This window comes from Triticum dicoccoides, chromosome 5A (assembly GCF_002162155.2).
Source record: "Triticum dicoccoides isolate Atlit2015 ecotype Zavitan chromosome 5A, WEW_v2.0, whole genome shotgun sequence".
Classification (NCBI taxonomy): Eukaryota; Viridiplantae; Streptophyta; class Magnoliopsida; order Poales; family Poaceae; genus Triticum; species Triticum dicoccoides.
The window spans coordinates 529,823,917-529,845,762 of record NC_041388.1 but is presented as its reverse complement, the minus strand read 5'-3'; the positions used below and the strand labels follow the sequence as shown (position 1 = coordinate 529,845,762).

Sequence of the window (21,846 nt, the reverse complement as noted above, 5' to 3'; positions counted from 1 at the left end):
TCTTAGATTTATCTAGATACGGATGTATCTAACACTAAAATGTGAAATAGATACATCCATTTGTAAACAAATCTAAGACAAGAATTTTGGGACGAAGGGAGTACTATTTTGTCAGGTTCCAGTACGTGTACTCCGTCAGTGCAAACACGAAGAACAGGGGCAATCAAGCATGGCTCCACTGATTCCAATGGTGCAACCCTTCCTTGTCGCTCGCTCCACAGCCCAGACTCGCCGCCGCCGCCGACCTAGCTCTCATGCTTCTTGCGTCGGGCGATACAGTGGGGAACAAGAGGGAAAGAAACTAGGGATTTGGCTGGAGCTGCAATGGGGAACGAGAGGGAGAGATGTGGAGTGCGGGTTCATTACTGGTAAAGGCCAGGGGGTTTCTGCAAAGTTATGCGACGACCGCCTCTGCCAGCATGGCGCCAGATATCGCAGCGGGATTGGCTGTGGGCTTTTTTGCACATCGGCTGCAAGTTTTTGGATGGCGGAGTAAGGATTTGCAAGTTTGTGGGTCAAAACATCACGGGCACGACAAGTTCCTGGGCTTGGCGTGCTTTTACCTTAAAAAAGAAGAAGATCCGACCGAGGGACCTGCCACGGCGTGGGCTCGTCTCTCACCGCGGCACCTGGCACGGGGTTAGGTAGGTGCGCAGCCGGAGTTGGTGTGTGGGTTGGCACCCCTAGTTGGTGCCCGATGCCCTACGACCCGTCCCGACGGCCCCGCCACATTCGTTGCAACTTTCATTTCAGGACCGCGAGCCATGCAGAGCAACGTGCCGACCCACCTCGCCACGTGACGCCGGCGGCATGCGACGCGAGCGCGACCGGCGTGATTATTCTTCGCCTTCGGTCTCCACCATTTGTGGTTTCCCCGAGCCGGGAAACGGAAGCCCGCCCAGCCAGCCAGCGACCGAGCGAGGCTCCACCCACGACTCGCTCGAGCGCAACGCAACGGGCGGACCAACCGAACCGGTGGTGGGTGACGCGACGCCGTGTGACAGCGACATTCTTTACCTCGCCCCTCCCCCCGGCCTCGCCGCCGCGAATATACCTCGCCTCCGCCCTCCCCCGCATTATTACCTCGCCTCGGCCTCCGCCCCCTCCACCTCCCCTTTTATATAGACTGGCTGGAGCTCACTCCATTCGCACGGACGCGAGGGCAAGCCACGGCGCCGCACCGACAGCGCGGAGGAGAGCGTTGGGGGCGGCGGCGGCGGCGGCGGGGAGGATGGGGCTGCTGTCGAACCGGGTGGAGCGGTCGGAGGTCAGGCCCGGCGACCACATCTACACCTGGAGGGCCGTCTACGCCTACTCCCACCACGGTACGCTGCAGCGGCCCCCCTTCCCCTCCCCTCTCCGCGGTTTCCGCCGCTCCTCGGGGTCTCAGCCCCTGAGTTCTCGCTACCCGATTGCTCCGCCGGCCGGCGGCGCTGTGAATTGTGCCTGAATGCGGGGGCATTTTCGCCGCGGGGTTTCAGTCACGCTAGTGTTTTCATGTCCTTTGTTCGCAATTAGCGTGCGCCTGCATGTTTCATCTCGCAACTGCGGCACTGGCAGCCTGGGGTTTATCTGTACTCTGTAGAGCCAAGTCCCCTGCTTGAAGCAACGATCGCTTGATTGGTAGGAGAGATGCGCGTCAACCATCAAGTCTCCCTTCCCCGGTTGTCTAGTTTGCAATGCCAAGCTACCTGATGAGAAATTGACAACTTGTCAGCTGTACCACATCCCCCAATTATTGTACGATCTCTACTCTCTTTCATCCGGAGTTCAGTATTATACCATGTAAAAGTTGCGACAGCATTAATTTTGGTGTTAAAACCATTGTGACCGCAAAAGCAAAACAAAAACTCCTTCCAGATGGTTAGGCTCCAATTGAGGGGGTTCAAGCTCAACTGAAGCTCCCCAAGTCCATCCCCAACTCCTTCCAGATGGCTGGGATGCCACATGCCATGTTCCTTGCTTTACATGTAGAACAAATGGCACTTGTTGCTGCTCACCTACTGCTGACCTACTTGTCTGTCCGTATCTGCTCTTTGCTGTCTTCGTGGAGTAGCCTTCTTATTATTAATTCCAGATTGCTCTCACTCTAAGAGATAACCACTTCAAGCCTTCTTATTATTAATTCGTTTGGAGTAACTGTAGACTAGAATCATCAAAGTACCATCAAATTTTAATTTGTTTTATTATTCCAACTTTATCGGAGTTACCCCTTTTATCTTTGATCCATATTAATTGTCTGCAAAAAAACTGCTCCCTCGGATCCATATTAGTTGTTGCTGATTTGGTGAGGCTACATCCAAGGGAGCCAAAATGATCAGTGCTTTTTATTCGCCCATGCAGTGTTCTATCTATTGAGGTGCTCCTTTTTGTGCATTCAGTGAGGGCCATAGCCCATATGCAGGGAGGACATGCTGTATGTTTTGCGCATGATGCCATGGGTACATGCACGGAAAAGCTGCATTATTTGTCAAAACTGTAGAATCTTGATGCTTTAATAAAGTGCCCGTTGTCAGTTTTTTTTTGGACAAACTGTCTTATCCCCTGCCCCACACTCACCCGCTCACACACCAACCTGTCTATTTTCCCTGCATCTGTTTCTATTTTATTGGATATTGCTTATGGAGAAATTGTTCTAGTGTTAGCCACTTTCTTATCCAGTTGCTACTAATTCCGTGTTCAGGTATTTATGTTGGAGGAAGCAAAGTGGTCCATTTTACACGAAAGAAGGAAGTTGAATCTTCGGATTCATCCAACTCCATCTCTGGCCTGATCTCACAGGCTTCATCAGAGTGCCCAACATTCCCAGACTGTGGTTTTCAGCTGGCCGATAGTGGGGTCGTACTCACCTGCTTGGATTGCTTTCTTGGCAATGGCTCCCTCTACTGCTTCGAGTACGGAGTGCCACCTGCAATTTTCCTTGCAAAATTTCGTGGGGGAACCTGCACCATTGCCCAGTCAGACCCATCGGAGGTTGTGGTCCGGAGAGCTATGCACTTGCTTCAGAATGGGTTTGGCAACTACGACATGTTCGAGAAGAATTGCGAGGACTTTGCACTCTACTGCAAGACTGGACTTGTACCCGTGGATGAACCTGGCATCGGGGTGAGCGGGCAAGCATCCTCCGCCATTGGCGTGCCTCTGGCAGCTCTTCTGTCCACTCCGTTCAAGATTTTTGCTGCCGGTCCGCTTGGAATGGCCACTGTCACAGCCGGGATGTACTGTGCCGGTAGATACATCACCGACATAGGAGTGAGAAAGGATGTCGCCAAAGTCGAAGTGGAGAACTTGTCGTCGCACCTTGGCTTCCGCCGCGTAGAAGACGCAGAATCGGTGAACAGAAGCTCAGACAAGGTGAAGAAGCTGCTCCCGTTGAAGAGAAAGCGCGAGAGGTGAGCTCGGCGATGCAATTTGTGGGAGTATAAGCTTCGCTGCGCTTCGTCGTGGGTAGGTGGTGTGGAACTGTGGATAATATCGAATCTATGCTTCAGTATATTATTAAGGTCGATATATATAGATAATAATGTAACTATGGAACATGCTCTCGTTTGGTTGAGTGCGCACTTCACATGATGAACTGAACAACTATCCAATCTGGTTCTGTGAATGAAATTCAACAGTTTGTTCAGTAAGCTTAGCTACTTTTTTTTGCTGTCCAGTCTATTCAAGGTGTTTAGCTCTTTGTTCTTTCCCTTCTGCTGGAAATTTACAGCATAAGCTTTTCCTCATGTCTACCCCCTCCGTCCCAGCTTATAAAATCGTCTTATATTACGGGACGGAAGGAGTATGATGGACTGGAATTGCTTCATTTGGCCATTCTGTCCTGAGTCACCCAAGATGGCAAACTGTCGGCAGGGCGTGTTTACACTTTTCACCGGGCAGGACTATTGAGCGTAATTTATCCCTGGATCGGCACATCTTTCGTCCAGGCTCCGTGATTGTAGTGTGAAATGACGACAACTTGTCCGGATTCTACCACGAGATTCTTCACTGCTTTCTGCTTCTGCATGTGGAAGAATGAAGATCTGGGGCATGCAAAGATGCTGCTGCTGCTATGCCTGCTCCCTTGGAAATTTACGCTGTGCCAGCATTTGCCTCTCCCTTTTTCACCTTCGCTTCGTCTTCTAGTGTACCTTTATTAATCATTGATCTGGCAGCTGACCCCTCGAGTCATTTCTTTCTCTTGTTTTGAACCGATCCTCTCCTCTTCTGGATCTCAGGCCAACTCCACCGCGCGACCCTATCTTGTCCCACCCCGTTCATTTGGGGTAAAAGAGACAAAAAAGGCGACCCAACGCGCGGGAGCAAACGGATTTTTGTCCGTTTTGTGTCCGCTTTCGACCCATCCGCGTCCCAAGTTTGCGCCGCTTTTGAGGTGAAACGGACACCACGCGGACGCGCAGGTCGTCTGCGCGTGTCCTCCCTTGGCCCGCCTGTCGGTGGCACAAGACGGGCCTTTTTCTATCCGCCCCCTCCCTCCCTCCGGCCGCACCCCCTCCACTCTTCCCCACTCTTCCCCTCGCTGCCGCCGCTGCCATTGCAGCCGTGCAGTTCGGACGCGAGCTCGCCCAACCCCTCCCCCTCGGCGCCGCCGAGCTACCCAACCACGGCCACCTGGTTTGCGCACCCGCCGGCCGGTTTTGGGGCGGATCCGGTCGGTCTTGAGCTCGGCCGGCTGTGGGAGGTCGGGCCGCGCCATGGACTGGCCGGGCACCTCGCCGGAAGGCCCTGGCAGGGCCGCAAGGCCACATGCAGGCAGTGGCTCCTCCTCTAGCCGCTCGGATCTGCACCGTCGGTGGTCCGCCGGCAGATACACGAATGGCGGTCGGCCGGGCTCGGTGCTTGCCCAAAAGCTCGCCGGCGCACCGTTGCCACTCATTAAGTGCGAGCACTGCCCAAGGATGGTCGTGCGCCGCGTGTCTACAACGCCGGAACATCCCGGATGGGTGTTCATCAGGTGCTTAAACGATGGGGTATGCACTTTTTTTAGCTTCGGTTTGTGCTTTAGATTTGACTAGTTGTGCTAACTTCAAAATTTGATGTGTAGAATGGATGCAAGTTTTGGTATTGGGAAGAAGAGTACATCGATATATTGATAGAGCGAAATTTAGTACATGTTCGTGCACTTTTAGCTAGCATAGAGGCTAAAAATGAGACCAGTGCACTTGTTGCTAGATTAGAGGCTAGACACGAGACTAGGTGTGAGGAGGAAGCAACATCAACTTCCGGCTTGAAGAAGAAAGGAGGATGCCAGATCGAGCCTTCTGGCTTGAAGAAGAAAGGAGGATGCCAGATCGAGCCTTCTGGCTTGAAGAAGAAAGGAGGATGCCAGATCGACCCCCCTCCACAGATCAACAATGAGTGCATCGAGAAGGCCCTAACCCAACTCAAGGGGGCAGTTATAGAAGTTGGCTATCTTCTAAAATGTATTCTTGTTGTTCTTCTTTTTTTGGTCTTGCTTTACTAGTCAAAATGTGATGATGCATTTTCCATGTACCAATCCATGTATCAAAAAAAAATGATGAAATAAAGCTAATGACTTGCAAAGAAATAATATGCTGACAGGATGCGTCCGCGCGGTTGGCGCATAGCCACCGCATTTCAGGACACGTCCGGACACAACCCCAAATCCCTACCCAAACGGACAGAATTCGAACAAAACAGACGTCCGTTTAAAGTCGCGCGGTGGAGTTGGCCTCAAGCCTGGCTGGCTGGCTGCCAGGTTGTGAGTGGAGATCTGGGCGTGGATTTGGCCGGAGAAAGGGAAAGGGGTACTATCATTGCCCGGACCACTGTCACGGACAGGTTAATCAGAAAATATTATCACTGGGTCTACATACAGGCTACAGCACAGGAAATTATTATTCTCTCAGTGGTGGATCTGGTTGACTTGGACTGTACTGTACCGGCCAGATTCTGAAGTCTATACGTATGCATGTGTGCTTCCTAGTGAATTTTGTTTCGAGAAACCTGCTCCACTTTTATTACCCACTTGATGTTCATAGGCAGCATTACAAGATTATTGTATGATGATGGTCCACTGTATAATGGTGAAATTGTTCTAGCACTATTTTTTCCCCAAACTGTAAAACTCGAATGCCAGATTTTCTGCAGGTTCGAGCAAACATCTTAGCTACCATTCGATTACCCGCACGAATCTTGGCGCACAAGCTCTACCATGCCCATGTTTTCAGTCGTTCGGTCAGATTTTGGTCATAGAACCCCTGAAACCAATGTTTACAGAACTGTCCAAAATTGATAAAGAGAAGCAGCTTTAAAGTCATGGAGAACGAAAATAGGACCCTGGCTCGAGCTTTTCTAGTGATTAAAGGTAAAGTGCTCAGTCTCAGCGCGAACGCGAGATAGAGAAGCTACCTTAGCCGCACACAAACCATTCCCCTCCGTCTCCTTTTCATTTCTGTTGTCCACCTCCCCAGCGCCTCCTTTCCGCATCTGTCCGAATAAAAAGAAATCAGAAAACAAAAAGGAAAAAGGAAAAAAAAAACTAAGCGCTTAAAGCCCCGCGTGAAACGGGGTATAGTCTTATCTGTTGACCCATCCGGCACAGATCCTGCCGGCCCAAACTGAAAAATGGCCAGGCACAGTCCAGTTGCCTAGTGTTGCACCAAAAAATGTCCAAACCCCAAAAAACGTGAAGAAAAAATAAGAAAAAACAAAAAGTATTTTACAATGGTTTTGTTCATAAAAACTTTGTGTGTCGAAAATATTAAATTTGCCATGCAACTAAAATTAAATTTCTGCATTTGCCGTGGTAAAAAAATCAATGGTTTCAAAAGGAAAATTACCATGGTTAAGAAGGAAAAATTGCCATTGTCCGTAAAATAAATATGCCTTGGTATGTAAAGAAAATTTGCCATGGTGCAAAAAAGAAATTTGCAAGGTCCAACAGAAAAAATTTAAATGCTCCAAAAACTCATGGCAAAAATTGATTGCCATGGCACATTAGTTTGCCATTACAGTCCCAAAAAAGTATGAGGTCCCACTTGTTGGTTAGTTGCCACGTTTTGTGACCCTAGATATTCTTGTTCAATTGTTTGGCAACCTCATGAATGTAGATTTGCCAAGCATGCGGGAACTTAGGAGTACAAAAGTTACGAGTGAATTTGCCATATGAGCATGGGAGAAAATAATGGCAAAATGGTTTACAAAGATGTGTTGGTTTGCATGGCAACGGGTTGAAATTTTTCGCCATAGTAAAAAGCTTAACTAATTTGCATGACAAAAAGTGTGTTGGTTTGTATGGCAACGGGTTTGAACTTTTTTGCCATAGCAAAAATCTTAATTAATTTGCCATGGCCAAAAAGGGTGTTTTTGGCATGGCAAAATCTATGTGCGTGACATGGCAAAAGCTATAAACACTTTTTCCATGGCAAAAAACTATAAACGAATAAATGTTGACAGGGTTTGATTCAATTATTTGCCATGTTGATTTGTCTGGGTCTAACACTTTAAGATCCGTGCGAACATCTAACAGCTACGAACTTGTTCGCCCCCAATTGCCACTATAAAACTGGCGTCAGATTCATAGTGATTCCGTTTTTTTTTCTCGCCGCCCATGTGACCTCAGTTTCAATAGGGAATTTTTTTAGGTCAATATAGGGACTTTTCTTGTCGTTTTGGGCCAGTGTCGTGGCATTTTTCCGCTCATCGCAGCTGGTAAAACGGCCCGAAATGCACTGCGCCGATGCGAAGAAGGCCAGGATTAGAGGCCCGCTAAGCATCTGGGAAGAGGGCGCTCGCGAGCAGCCCATGAAGACCGGATTCCTCCTCCCCACGGCCGTTATCGTCGTCTCGGGAGAGCTGCCGCCCCATCAATCAGACATGGAACAAGTCGTGCATGTCTTATCCTTTTTTTTTTCCTTTACCGTGTCATGCATGCATATCCGTCCGGCCGAAGAGAGATATGCACTGGGGCACGGAAAAGAAGAAGGGATGTGGTTGTTCCCCGCACTTCTCCTCCAACGGCCGGTGCGCCGCAACTTCCACGACTCTGCACGTACGTAGTAGGTACCACGCCCTGCTTCCTGAAAACGTTGGTTTGCGGTGACGAGAGAGGACCCCTCCTGACTCGTGCCGATTATGAACGGTTCATTTGGGCCTGCGGCGGCCGAACCGTTTTTTTCCGGCCCATAATTATTCCCCTGTGGATGAGGCCGATGGAGACGGCGATGGCAACGTTGGTGATCGGGCGGGGCGGGGCGGGGCGGGGGGCAACGAGATACCCGCCGCGCGCCGCTCTCGCCGCGGCGTGACTCGTGTGTCACGCACGCACGCACCTATCTCGGACGCTTCTGTTGCGTAGCGCGTTGTTGGTTGCCGAATTACTGGCGCGCGGTTCCTCACATCACTTATTACGGCCGGGAACATCGCGCCGGCCGGCGCAGCCGATAGAGCTGCCTCGCAGCGTGCCAAAACCCCAACACTAACTCTTTTTTTTTTTTTGAGATTTCCCAAAACTAACTATAGTAGCAGAGATCAAGACGAGATCGGCCGATCGATCGCCTTTTGAGCTCCAAGCGATAGGAAAGCCAACGGTGCCACAGCATATCAGGTCAAGATCAGAACGAATATTCACGCAATTACTCCTATCCCGATCCGTGTGTACGTACTAGACTATAGCTCGTAGCCTATCTTCGCACGGGCACGTACCCTCTCCAGTCTATAAATCTTTCGGCGGTGCGGTGGCGTGCGTACATACGCGAGTGCAAAATCCCCAACGGAACACGGAGAGAGAGAGAGAGCGAGCGACAGATGGCGATCGGCGGCGTTGGCGCTGGGGGCGGGGCAGGGAGCGGCGAGGGGCAGGGGAGGAGCGTGCTGGTGACGGGCGGCGCGGGGTTCATCGGCACGCACACGGTGCTGCAGCTGCTGGAGAAGGGCTACGCCGTCACCGCCGTCGACAACTTCCACAACTCCGTCCCCGAGGCGCTCGACCGCGTCCGCCACATCGTCGGCCCCGCCCTCTCCGCCCGCCTCCAATTCATCTTCGTACGTATACTCCTAACTGCCTGCGCCCACCGTCGTCTCCTTCAGCTTCTTCGATCCTGCTCGACGATCTCGTGCCTGGCAGAGTTCTGTACCCTGATTGATTGGTAGATTGGTTGGGTGAATTTCAGGGCGACCTGACGATCAAGGATGACCTGGAGAAGGTGTTCGCCGCCAAGCGGTACTACCTAGTTGTTCGATCGATTCATCCTTCAGTCAGGAGCATCAATTTGATTCCCAATCGTGGCGATCGATCGACGAGACTAACCGTTTTGCCGTGCGACTGACTGATCACCAGGTACGACGCCGTGATACACTTCGCCGGGCTGAAGGCGGTGGCGGAGAGCGTGGCGCATCCGGAGATGTACAACCGCAACAACATCGTCGGCACCGTCAACCTCTACGACGTCATGAAGAAGCACGGGTGCAACAAGGTACTCCCTCCCCGTAAAACCCCAATCCCGTTAGCACTGTCCCCTGCTCTTCAGAGATGGCCGAAGATCTTCAGTGATGGCCCTGACACTTTGGAGAATGTTTCCTACCAGTTGGTGTTCTCGTCGTCGGCGACCGTGTACGGCCAGCCGGAGAAGGTGCCCTGCTTCGAGGACTCCCCCCTCAAGGCCCTCAACCCGTACGGCAGGACCAAGGTAAACTCTCTGCATACAGTCTGTCAGAAACGATTTCCTGACACACTCACGTTGCCCAAGGCGACAGCGATGGCCATCGGAGTTTTCGGCAATTAATCTAACCTTTTCGACTGGCGTCGATGTGATTGACGCAGCTGTACCTGGAGGAGATGCTGCGCGACTACCAGCACGCGAACCCGGAGTGGAGGACGATCCTGCTGCGCTACTTCAACCCCATCGGCGCCCACGAGAGCGGCGACATCGGGGAGGACCCCAAGGGCGTCCCCAACAACCTGCTCCCCTACATCCAGCAGGTGGCCGTCGGCCGCCGCCCCGAGCTCAACGTCTACGGCTACGACTACCGCACCCGCGACGGCACCGCCGTCAGGGACTACATCCACGTCGTCGACCTCGCCGACGGCCACATCGCCGCGCTCGAGAAGCTCTTCGCCACCCCTGACATCGGTGCGTCCCTCCGCCGGCCCAATTAACAACCAACCCAACCCAGCGCCCGGCATCATTTACCACAAGTGCGCTTCTGTTTTTGTCAGGCTGTGTGGCGTACAACCTGGGGACGGGGCGCGGGACGACGGTGCTGGAGATGGTGAGCGCCTTCGAGAAGGCATACGGCAAGGTTGACACGTTCTTCTTTGCCCTTGATATTTTGCCTGATGAAAACGGGTCTGAGACTGACATTTCTGGCTGCAGAAAATCCCGGTGAAGATGTGCCCGAGGAGGCCGGGCGATTCGGAGCAGGTGTACGCGTCCACCGCCAAGGCCGAAGAGGAGCTCGGCTGGAGGTAACCGATCGCCGTGAACACCAGTCATAGCTTATCGAGCGAGATGGATTAAAACGTGCTATGGTGTGCCGCTTTGCTGCTTTGCAGGGCCAAGTACGGGATCGAGGAGATGTGCAGGGACCAGTGGAACTGGGCCAAGAAGAACCCGTACGGCTACTGCGGCGACGCTGAAAACAAAGACTGATCCGATGGGGCCCGTCGGGAGCCTTGTAACGTGAAAGAAAGATGTGTCAATAAGCCCAGGGCATTAAAGGGTGCCCAGAAAATGTTTTCTGTTGTAGTACTACTACTAGTACTACTATTCAAGATGGAACTTGAGTTGGGTGGGTTAGACTGGACTCTCACTGGGCCGGGCTGGTGCTTGCCACAGAATTTTGGTCTGGTTTCAAACATGGGCCGTCATCTGCTTCCTTTTTCTTCCTTCCAATTATAGAGCGAGACTGATGAAGCGAATCATTACAAACTTTTTACTGCTTGGATCTATAGTACTCGCAGGGTGAGTTTGGTTACCTGGATCATTTTTGGGTCTGGTTAAAATATACAGGCAAAAACCGTCATTTGCATGTTGATTGGTTGCATGCATCCCCTCTCCTTGTATCGTAGCAACGCCTCTATGCATTATGTTTGGTTGCTCGCATTGGCTGTGTTCATACTAGTGCATGTTGTTTGGTTGCATACACTGGACATGATTAAGACTTAACAACTACACATAACACACAGTGTTACATTAGAGTGCCTCAGCGACAGCGGTGGACGGTGATTGCGGCACCGCATCCGATATGACAAGCACGGAGTCGCGGGCGAGCGATCTCATCAGCGGCGCGGCGAACTAGTTGCTAGCGTCGTCACCGCAAAGGAAGTCTGTGTGGAGTAACAAATAGGAGGGCATTTAGGCAGAGGATGATGAAGAAAAAATGTAGTGTGCCATCGTCGCTGGTGTAGGACGCGTGCGAGTAGGCCGAAAAGAATGACGATGGCAACAACGCCGGTGTAGTAGGACGCGTGCATGGAGGCCGAGAGGAACAATGTCGACGATGGCTTTGGTGTAGTAGGATATGGGACATGAGACCAAGAGGAACGATGTCAGCGATGGCTTCAGTGTAGCAGGACATGGGACAGGAGACTGAGAGGAACGACGAGGAACATGCGAGTGTAGTCGGACACTAGAGAGGAGGTTAAGAGGAACGACGTCGGCGGTGGCACTAGTTCAGCAACACGTGGGATAGAACGACGATGGCGACATCGCCAGTGTAGTAGGACGCGAGCGAGGAGGCCGAGAGGAACGACAACGTCAATGGCTTTAGTGTAGCAGGAGATTGAAGAGAAGGCAGAGAGGAACAACAATCGTGCGAGTATAGTAGGACATGGGAGAGGTGGTTAAGAGGAATGATGTCGTAGGTGCCGCTAGTGTAATAACATGCGGGAGAGGATGCCGAGAGGACTGATGCCGAGAGGACTGATGCCGGCGGTGACGCTGGTGTAGCACCACACGGGAGAGGAAACTGAGACTAAGGAGTGTGATACGTCCATTTTGCATCATGATTTTATATCGATATTTATTGCATTATGGACTGTTATTTCATTTTATGCCACAATACTTATGGCTATTCTCTCTTATTTTACAAGGTTTACATAAGGAGGGAGAATGCCGGCAGCTGGAATTCTGGGCTGGAAAAGGAGCAAATATTAGAGACCTGTTCTGCGCAAATCCAAAAGTCCTGAAACTCCACGGAACATCTTAAAATAAATAAAGAAAAATCCACGCCAAAGATGAAGGCCAGGGGGCCCACACCCTGCTCACGAGGGTGGGGGCGCCCCCCTAGGGCGCGCCCCCCTACCTCGTGGGCCCCCTGGCGGCTCTCCGACGTCCATCTTCTCCTATATGAAGTCTTTCGATGAGAAAAAAATCAGAAGGAACTTTTCGGGACGAGACTCCGCCGCCAGGAGGCGAAACCTTGGCGGAACCAATCTAGAGCTCCGGCAGAGCTGTTCTGTCGGGGATACTTCCCTCCGGGAGGGGGAAATCATCACCATCGTCATCACCAACGCTCCTCTCATCGGGAGAGGGCCATCTCCATCAACATCTTCACCAGCACCATCTCATCTCCAAACCCTAGTTCATCTCTTGTATCCAATTCTTGTCTCAAAGTCCGGGATTGGTGCTAGTAGGTTGCTAGTAGTGTTGATTACTTCTTATAGTTGATGCTAATTGGTTTATTTGGTGGAAGATCATATGTTCAGATCCTATATGCATATTATTACCCCCCTGATTATGAACATGAATATACTTTGTGAGTAATTACGTTTGTTCCTGAGGACAAGGGAGAAGTCTTGCTATTAGTAGTCATGTGAATTTGGTATTCGTTTGATATTTTGATAAGATTTATGTTGTCTAGCCTCTAGTGGTGTTATGTGAACGTCGACTACATAACACTTCACCATTATTTGGGCCTAGAGGAAGGCATTGGAAAGTAATAAGTAGATGATGGGTTGCTAGAGTGACAGAAGCTTAAACCCTAATTTATGCGTTGCTTCGTAAGGGGCTGATTTGGATCCATATGTTTCGTGCTATGGTTAGGTTTACCTTAATACTTTTGTTGTAGTTGCGGATGCTTGCAATAGAGATTAATCATAAGTGTGATGCTTGTTCAAGTAAGAACAGCACCCAAGCACCGGTCCACCCACATATCAAATTATCAAAGTATCAAACGTGAATCATATGAACGTGATGAAAACTAGCTTGACGATATTCCCATGTGTCATCGGGAGCGTTTTTCCTATTATAAGAGTTTGTGCAGGCTTGTCCTTTGCTACAAAAAGGATTGGGCCACCTTGCTGCACTTTATTTACTTTTGTTACTTGTTGCTCGTTACAATTTATCTTATCACAAAACTATCTGTTACCACTTATTTCAGTACTTGCAGAGAATACCTTGCCGAAAACCGCTTATCATTTCCTTCTGCTCCTCGTTGGGTTCGACACTCTTACTTATCGAAAGGACTACGATAGATCCCCTATACTTGTGGGTCATCAAGACTCTTTTCTGGCGCCATTGCCGGGGAGTGTAGCGCCTTTGGTAGGTGGAATTTGGTAAGGAAAAATTTATATAGTGTGCTGAAATTTACTGTCACTTGTTACTATGAAATGTAATTCTCTGAGGGGCTTGTTCGGGGTATCTTCACCCTGTCCAATAGAGCAAACAGTTGCTCCTCAACCTACTGAACCTATTGAAAATGAAACTCCTTTTGAATTTCCTTTGGGTATGATGGAAAAATTGCTAGCTAACCCTTTTACAGGAGATGGAACAAAGCATCCCGATGAGCACTTAATATATGTGGATAGAGTTTGTGGATTATTTAAGCTTGCAGTTATACCCAATGATGCTGCTAAGAAGAAGGTCTTCCCTTTATCTTTGAAGGAAGACGCATTGATATGGTATAGGCTATGTGATGATATGAAATCATGGAACTATAAAAGATTGAAATTGGAATTTCATCAAAAGTATTACCCCATGCATCGTGTTCATCGTGATCGCAATTATATATACAATTTCTGGCCTCGCGAAGGAGAAAGCATCGCTCAAGCTTGGGGGAGGCTTAAATCAATGTTATATTCATGCCCCAATCATGAGCTCTCGAGAGAAATAATTATGCAAAGTTTTTATGCTCGGCTTTCTGAAAACAATCCCACAACGCTCGATACTTCTTGTGCTGGCTCTTTTATGATGAAGACTATTGAATTCAGATGGAATTTGTTGGATAGAATTAAACGCAACTCTGAAGATTGGGACCTCGACGAAGGTAAGGAGTCAGGTATGACACTTAAGTTTGATTGTGTTAAATCTTTTATGGATACCGATATTTTCCGTAAGTTTAGCACTAAATATGGACTTGACTCTCAGATAGTAGCTTCTTTCTGTGAATCTTTTGCTACTTATGTTGATCTCCCTAAGGAGAAGTGGTTTAAATATCATCCTCCCATAGAAGTAAAAGTAGCTGCACCTATTAAAGTTGAAGAAAAGACTGTCACTTATAATGATCCTATTATTCCTACTTCATATGTTGAGAAACCACCTTCCCCTGTTAGAATAAAGGATCATGCTAAAGCTTCAACTGTTGTTCGTAAAAGCAATATTAGAACTTATACACCTCCTGAGCAAGTTAAAGTAGAACATAATATTGCTATTGTTAAAGATCTCTTGTCTGATAATATTGATGGGCATGTTATTCAGTTCGAAGGTGAAACTGCTAGAATTGCTAAACCTTGTGATAAAGATAAACATAGACTTGTGGTAGGCGTGCTTGTTATTTCTGTTAAAATAGGAGATCATTGTTATCATGGCTTATGTGATATGGGTGCTAATGCTAGTGCAATACCTATTGACTTATACAAAGAAATTATGCATGACATTGCACCTATTGAGTTAGAAGAAATTGATGTTACTATTAAACTTTCTAATAGAGATACTATTTCACCAATGGGAATTGTTAGAGATGTTGAAGTCTTGTGTGGGAAAACTAAATATCCTGCTGATTTTCTTGTTCTTGGTTCCCCACAAGATAGATTTTGTCCCATTATATTTGGTAGACCCTTCTTAAATACTATCAATGCTACCATAGATTGCACAAAGAATGTTGTTACTGTTGGCTTGGATGATATGGTTCATGAGTTTAATTTCTCTAAATTTAGTAAACAACATCGTGAGGAAGAATTACCTAGTAAGGATGAAATTATTGGTCTTGCTTCTATTGACGTACCTCCTAGTGATCCTTTAGAACACTATTTGCTAGACCATGAAAATGATATGTTCATCAATGAAAGAAGGGAAATAGATGAAGTATTATTTAAACATGAACCTATTCTGCAACACAATTTGCATGTTGAAATTTTAAGGGATTCTCCTCCACCCAGGGGTGATCCCGTGTTTGAGCTTAAACCTTTGCCTGATAATCTTAAATATGCTTATCTTGATGAAAAGAAGATATATCTTGTTATTATTAGTGCTAACCTTTCAGAGCATGAAGAAGAAAGATTATTGAAAACTCTGAGGAAGCATCATGCTGCTATTGGATATACTCTTGATGATCTAAAGGGCATTAGTCCCACTCTATGTCAACATAAAATAAATTTGGAAGCAGATGCCAAACCAGTTCGTGATCATGAACGACGTCTGAATCCTAAAATGAAAGAAGTGGTAAGAAAAGAAATACTCAAGCTTCTGGAGGCAGGTATAATTTATCCCGTTGCTGATAGTCAGTGGGTAAGTCCTGTCCATTGTGTCCCTAAGAAGGGTGGTATTACTGTTGTTCCTAATAATAAATATGAATTGATTCCACAAAAAATTATTACAGGTTATAGGATGGTAATTGATTTCCGCAAATTAAATAAAGCTACTAAGAAAGATCATTACCCCTTACCTTTTATTGATCAAATTCTAGAAAGATTATGCAAACATACACACTATTGCTTTTTAGATGGTTATTCTAGTTTTTCTCAAATACCTGTATCGGCTAGAGATCAATCAAAGACTACTTTTACATGCCCTTTTGGTACTTTTGCTTATAGACGTATGCCTTTTGGTTTATGTAATGCACCTACTACCTTTCAAAGATGCATGATGGCTATATTCTCTGACTTTTGTGAAAAGATTTGTGAGGTTTTCATGGACAATTTTTCTGTCTATGGTTCCTCTTTTGATGATTGCTTGAGCAATCTTGATCGAGTTTTGCAGAGATGTGAAAAAACTAATCTTGTCTTGAATTGGGAAAAGTGCCACTTTATGGTTAATGAAGATATTGTCTTAGGGCATAAAGTTTCTGAAAGAGGTATTGAAGTTGATAAAGCCAAGGTCGATGCTATTGAAAAGATGCCATGTCCCAAGGACATCAAAGGTATAAGAAGTTTCCTTGGTCACGCTGGATTTTATAGGAGGTTCATTAAGGACTTCTCAAAAATTTCTCGGCCTCTGACTAATATATTGCAAAAAGATAAACCATTTGTCTTTGATGATGATTGTGTAGAAGCATTTGAAATACTTAAGAAAGCATTAGTCTCTGCACCTGTTGTTCAGCCACCTGATTGGAATTTACCCTTTGAAATTATGTGTGATGCTAGTGATTATGCTGTAGGTGTTGTTCTAGGGCAAAGAGTTGATAAGAAATTAAATGTTATTCATTATGCTAGTAAGACTCTAGACAATGCTCAAAGAAATTATGCTACTACTGAAAAAGAGCTTTTACCAGTTGTATTTGCTTGTGATAAGTTCAGACCTTATATTGTTGATTCTAAAGTAACTATTCACACTGATCATGCTGCTATTAAATACCTTATGGAAAAGAAAGATGCTAAACCTAGACTTATTAGATGGGTTCTATTGCTACAAGAATTTGATTTGGATATTGTTGATAGAAAGGGAGCTGAGAACCCCGTTGCAGACAACTTGTCTAGGTTAGAGAATGTTCTTGATGACCCACTACCTATTAATAATAGCTTTCCTGATGAACAATTAAATGTTATAAGTACTTCTTGTAGTACTCCATGGTATGCTGATTGTGCTAATTATACTGTTGCTAAGTTTATACCACCTAGCTTCACATACCAGCAAAAGAAAAAGGTTTTCTATGATTTAGGACATTACTTTTGGGATGACCCACATCTTTATAAAGAAGGAGTAGATGGTGTTATTAGACGTTGTGTATCTGAGCATGAACAGGAACAGATCCTACGCAAGTGTCATTCCGAGGCTTATGGAGGACACCACGCTGGAGATAGAACTGCACATAAGGTATTGCAATCTGGTTTTTATTGGCCTACTCTCTTCAAGGATGCCTGTAAGTTTGTCTTGTCTTGTGATGAATGTCAAAGAATTGGTAATATTAGTAGACGTCAAGAAATGCCTATGAATTATTCTCTTGTTATTGAACCGTTTGATGTTTGGGGCTTTGATTATATGGGACCTTTTCCTGCCTCTAATGGATACACACATTTTTTAGTTGTTGTTGATTACGTTACTAAGTGGGTAGAAGCTATTCCAATTAGTAGTGCTGATCATAACACTTCTATTAAAATGCTTAAGGAAGTTATTTTCCCGAGGTTTGGAGTCCCTAGATATTTAATGAATGATGGTGGTTCACACTTTATTCATGGTGCTTTCCATAAAATGCTTGCTAAATATGATGTTTATCATAGAATTGCATCTCCTTATCACCCACAGTCTAGTGGTCAAGTAGAGTTGAGCAATAGAGAGCTCAAATTAATTTTGCAAAAGACTGTTAATAGGTCTAGAAAGAATTGGTCTAACAAACTTGATGATGCATTATGGGCTTATAGAACTGAATACAAAAGTCTTATGGGTATGTCTCCGTATAAAATGGTTTATGGAAAAGCATGTCACTTACCTATCGAACTAGAACATAAGGCATATTGGGCTATTAAATAGCTCAACTATGATTTCAAACTTGCCGGTGAAAAGAGGTTATTTGATATTAGCTCACTCGATGAATGGAGAACCCAAGCTTATGAAAATGCCAAGTTGTTTAAAGAAAAAGTTAAAAGATGGCATGAGAAAAGGATACAAAAGCGTGAGTTTAATGTAGGTGATTATGTATTGCTATACAACTCTCATTTAAGATTTTTTGTAGGGAAACTTCTCTCTAAATGGGAAGGCCCCTATGTTATCGAAGAAGTCTATCGTTCCGGTGCCATAAAAATCAACAACTTCGAGGGCACAAATTCGAAGGTGGTAAACGGTCAAAGAATCAAACATTATATCTCAGGTAATCCCATAAATGTTGAAACCAATATTATTGAAACCATAACCCCGGAGGAATAAATAAGGGACACTTTCCGGAACGTTTCAGACCCCGAAAAGGAATAGGTATGTGGTACGGTAAGTAAACCGACTCCAAAACAATTTTTAAGGCAATATTTCTCCGTTTTGGAATATTTAGAAAAATAGAAAAATAAGTAGCAGTCCGGGAAGGACACGAGGGCCCCACGAGGGTGGTGGGCGCGCCCTACCCCTCTAGGCGCGCCCCCCTACCTCGTGAGCACCTCGTGTGCCTTCCGGACTCCGCTTTCTTGCATGTTACGTATTTTGGTCGGTACAAATTCATTATATATTCTCCCGAAGGTTTTGACTCCCGTATCACGCAAATCTCCTCTGTTTTTGTTTTCGAGCTGTTGTTGCTGCAGATTAGAACAAGATGTCTTCTCAAGAGTCAATCGGGGAGAGCCGGGTATCTAATTCGGCACCGGAACCAAGGGCAAACAGCGACGCTGACCACTTTGGGCCAGCAACGGAGGAAGAGATGGAGGCTGACTTGATGAGATTAGATGCCATGGAGGATGAAGAAGTCACCTCTCGCCTCCGAGCTGGGCTCACGATGGGGGAACTACAGAGCTCAGCTATTCCAAATCCGGTTATCCCTTCTAATGTTAGATTTCTTTCTTATGAAAATATGAAGAGGAGTGTCACTTGTTCTCCCGCAGCTATGCAACACCCTTGGGTGCAAGGAGCTTTAGCTGTTACAGGAAAGCTTCATAAGGAAATAATGGACCTCAAACAGCAAGTCAATAAGCTCGAGGAGGAGAACCGCATCCTGAGGGGAATCATCGCCAAGAATATTACACCGACAACAAAGAAGGAGATATAATCACATGGGTATGGGCACTCCCTTTGGCAACTGCCAAGCTTGGGGGAGGTGCCCTGGTATCGTATCACAATCACAACTCCTATCTTTACCGTTTTTCTTAGTTTGATCCTATTAGTAGTATCTTGATCTAGTAGAATAAAGTTTATGGCATGATCTAGTTTTGAGTTTGCTTTATGTCTCTCTTTGTAATCGAGTCCGTGAACTATATATAATAGAGATTAGTGTTGAGTCAAGGGCTTGATTATTTTGCCATGATCTTGGGTGAATAAAAGAAAGGAGAAAAAGAATAAAAAGAAACAAAGAGTTCATATTGATCTTATTTGGAGTAATGACTTCACATAGAAAGAGTATGATGATTAAAAGTTGTTGGGGGTTGGCAGACATAGCTTTGGTCATTGTTGCAATTAATAGGAAGTAATAAGGAAAGAGAGGTTTTCACATGTAGATATATTATTATTGACATCTTTTATGATTGGGAGCACTGATTAAAATATGACATGCTAAAGAGTTGATGTTGGACAAGGAAGACAACATAATGAATCATGTCTTTCTTATATCTGAGATAAAGTATGTTGTCATGGATCCTCTAACTTGTTGAGCTTGCCTTTCCCCCTCATGCTTTTTTTTGACCGCAGCCTTTCCCCCTCATGCTAGCCAAATTCTCAGCACCAAGTAGAAATACTACTTGTGCTTCCAAATGCCCTTAAACCAGTTTTGCCATGAGAGTCCACCATATCTACCTATGGATTGAGTAAGATCCTTCAAGTAAGTTGTCATCGGTGCAAAGCAATAAAAATTGCTCTAAATATGTATGATTGATTGGTGTGGGAGAAATAAGCTTTATACGATCTTGTGATGTGGAAGTAATAAAAGCGACAGACTGCATAATAAAGGTTCATATCACAAGGGGCAATATAAAGTGACGTTCTTTCACATTGAGATTTTATGCATCCAACCATAAAAGCGCATGGCAACTTCTGCTTCCCTCTGTGAAGGGCCTATCCTTTATTATTATCTTCTACCTTATGCAAGAGTCATGGTGATCTTCACCTTTTCTTTTTCATTTTATCCTTTGGCAAGCTCAGCATGTTGGAAAGAACATGATATATATATATATATATATATATATATATATATATATATAATTGGATGTAGGGGAGTATGAACCATTATTGTTGACATTACCCTTGAGGTAAAAGGTTGTGGGGCAAAACTATAAGCCCCTATCTTTCTCTATGTCCGATTAAAACTCCGTAACCACAAGTATCGCGTGAGTGTTAGCAATTATGGAGGACTAAATGATAGTTGAGTATGTGGACTTGCTTTTTAGCTCTGACATAGACTCTTTCCGATGTTATGATAAATTGCAATTGCTTCGATGACTCAGATTATAGTTTGTTGGAGCCCAATAAGGTTTATGATTTATACTTTTGCATTATGAATAGATCATCACTTGAACATAAGTAATCATATGACAAAATCTATATATTTTGCTGTTATGAGAAGAATCATGATGCCTTCATGTCCGTATTTTATTTTTATCGACGCCTCTACCTCTAAACATGAGGACATATTTATTGTTATCGGCTTTGCGCTTGAGGACAAGCGAGGTCTAAGCTTGGGGGAGTTGATACGTCCATTTTGCATCATGCTTTTATATCGATATTTATTGCATTGTGGACTGTTATGTCACTTTATGCCACAATACTTATGGCTATTCTCTCTTATTTTACAAGGTTTACATAAGGAGGGATAATGCCGGCAGCTGGAATTCTGGGTTGGAAAAAGGAGCAAATATTAGAGACCTATTCTGTGCAACTCCAAAAGTCCTGAAACTCCACGGAACATCTTAAAATAAATAAATAAAAATCCTCGCCAAAGATGAAGGCCAGGGGGCCCACGCCCTGCTCATGAGGGTGGCCCCCCTAGGGCACGCCCCCTACCTCGTGGGCCCCCTGGTGGCTCTCCGATGTCCATCTTCTCCTATATGAAGTCTTTCGATGAGAAAAAATCAGAAGGAACTTTTCGGGACGAGACTCCGCCGTCACGAGGTGAAACCTTGGCGGAACCAATCTAGAGCTCCGGCAGAGCTGTTCCACCGGGGATACTTCCCTCCGGGAGGGGGAAATCATCACCATCGTCATCACCAACGCTCCTCTCATCGGGAGAGGGCCATCTCCATCAACATCTTCACCGGCACCATCTCATCTCCAAACCATAGTTCATCTCTTGTATCCAATTCTTGTCTCAAAGTCCGGGATTGGTGCTAGTAGGTTGCTAGTAGTGTTGATTACTCCTTGTAGTTGATGCTAATTGGTTTATTTGGTGGAAGATCATATGTTCAGATCCTATATGCATATTATTACCCCTCTGATTATGGACATGAATATGCTTTGTGAGTAATTACGTTTGTTCCCGAGGACAAGGGAGAAGTCTTGCTATTAGTAGTCATGTGAATTTGGTATTCGTTTGATATTTTGATAAGATGTATGTTGTCTAGCCTCTAGTGGTGTTATGTGAACGTCGACTACATAACACTTCACCATTATTTGGGCCTATAGGAAGGCATTGGGAAGTAATAAGTAGATGATGGGTTACTAGAGTGACCGAAGCTTAAACCCTAGTTTATGCGTTGCTTCGTAAGGGGCTGATTTGGATCCATGTGTTTCATGCTATGGTTAGGTTTACCTTAATACTTTTGTTGTAGTTGCGGATGCTTGCAATAGAGGTTAATCATAAGTGGGATGCTTGTTCAAGTAA

The 21,846-nt window shown here is 46.0% G+C and overlaps 2 protein-coding genes across 2 annotated transcripts; both read left to right on the top strand.

Annotated features, from left to right (window-relative positions):
• Positions 1–1,052: 1,052 nt before the first annotated feature.
• On the top strand, positions 1,053–3,637 carry LOC119302551. The gene is made up of 2 exons (XM_037579585.1): positions 1,053–1,325; positions 2,684–3,637. The coding sequence occupies exons 1-2, from the start codon at positions 1,232–1,234 to the stop codon at positions 3,394–3,396; spliced, it is 807 nt and encodes a 268-aa protein (XP_037435482.1). The 5' UTR covers positions 1,053–1,231; the 3' UTR covers positions 3,397–3,637.
• Positions 3,638–8,710: 5,073 nt separating this feature from the next.
• On the top strand, positions 8,711–10,926 carry LOC119302550 (UDP-glucose 4-epimerase 3-like). Its single transcript, XM_037579584.1, has 8 exons — positions 8,711–9,009; positions 9,138–9,187; positions 9,305–9,440; positions 9,552–9,653; positions 9,788–10,097; positions 10,184–10,266; positions 10,341–10,432; positions 10,520–10,926. Exons 1-8 carry the CDS (start codon positions 8,773–8,775, stop codon positions 10,614–10,616), a joined length of 1,107 nt encoding a protein of 368 aa, XP_037435481.1. The 5' UTR covers positions 8,711–8,772; the 3' UTR covers positions 10,617–10,926.
• Positions 10,927–21,846: the final 10,920 nt, after the last annotated feature.

What these genes read in the sequence shown, in the direction of transcription:
- LOC119302551 (XM_037579585.1), top strand. Translation starts at nt 1,232, where the DNA reads ATGGGGCTGCTGTCGAACCGGGTGGAGCGGTCGGAGGTCAGGCCCGGC. An exon ending in CTACGCCTACTCCCACCACG is followed by an intron (nt 1,326 to 2,683) that starts GTACGCTGCAGC and finishes TTCCGTGTTCAG; the next exon opens with GTATTTATGTTGGAGGAAGC.
- LOC119302550 (XM_037579584.1), top strand. Translation starts at nt 8,773, where the DNA reads ATGGCGATCGGCGGCGTTGGCGCTGGGGGCGGGGCAGGGAGCGGCGAG. An exon ending in AAGGTGTTCGCCGCCAAGCG is followed by an intron (nt 9,188 to 9,304) that starts GTACTACCTAGT and finishes ACTGATCACCAG; the next exon opens with GTACGACGCCGTGATACACT. An exon ending in AGAAGCACGGGTGCAACAAG is followed by an intron (nt 9,441 to 9,551) that starts GTACTCCCTCCC and finishes GTTTCCTACCAG; the next exon opens with TTGGTGTTCTCGTCGTCGGC.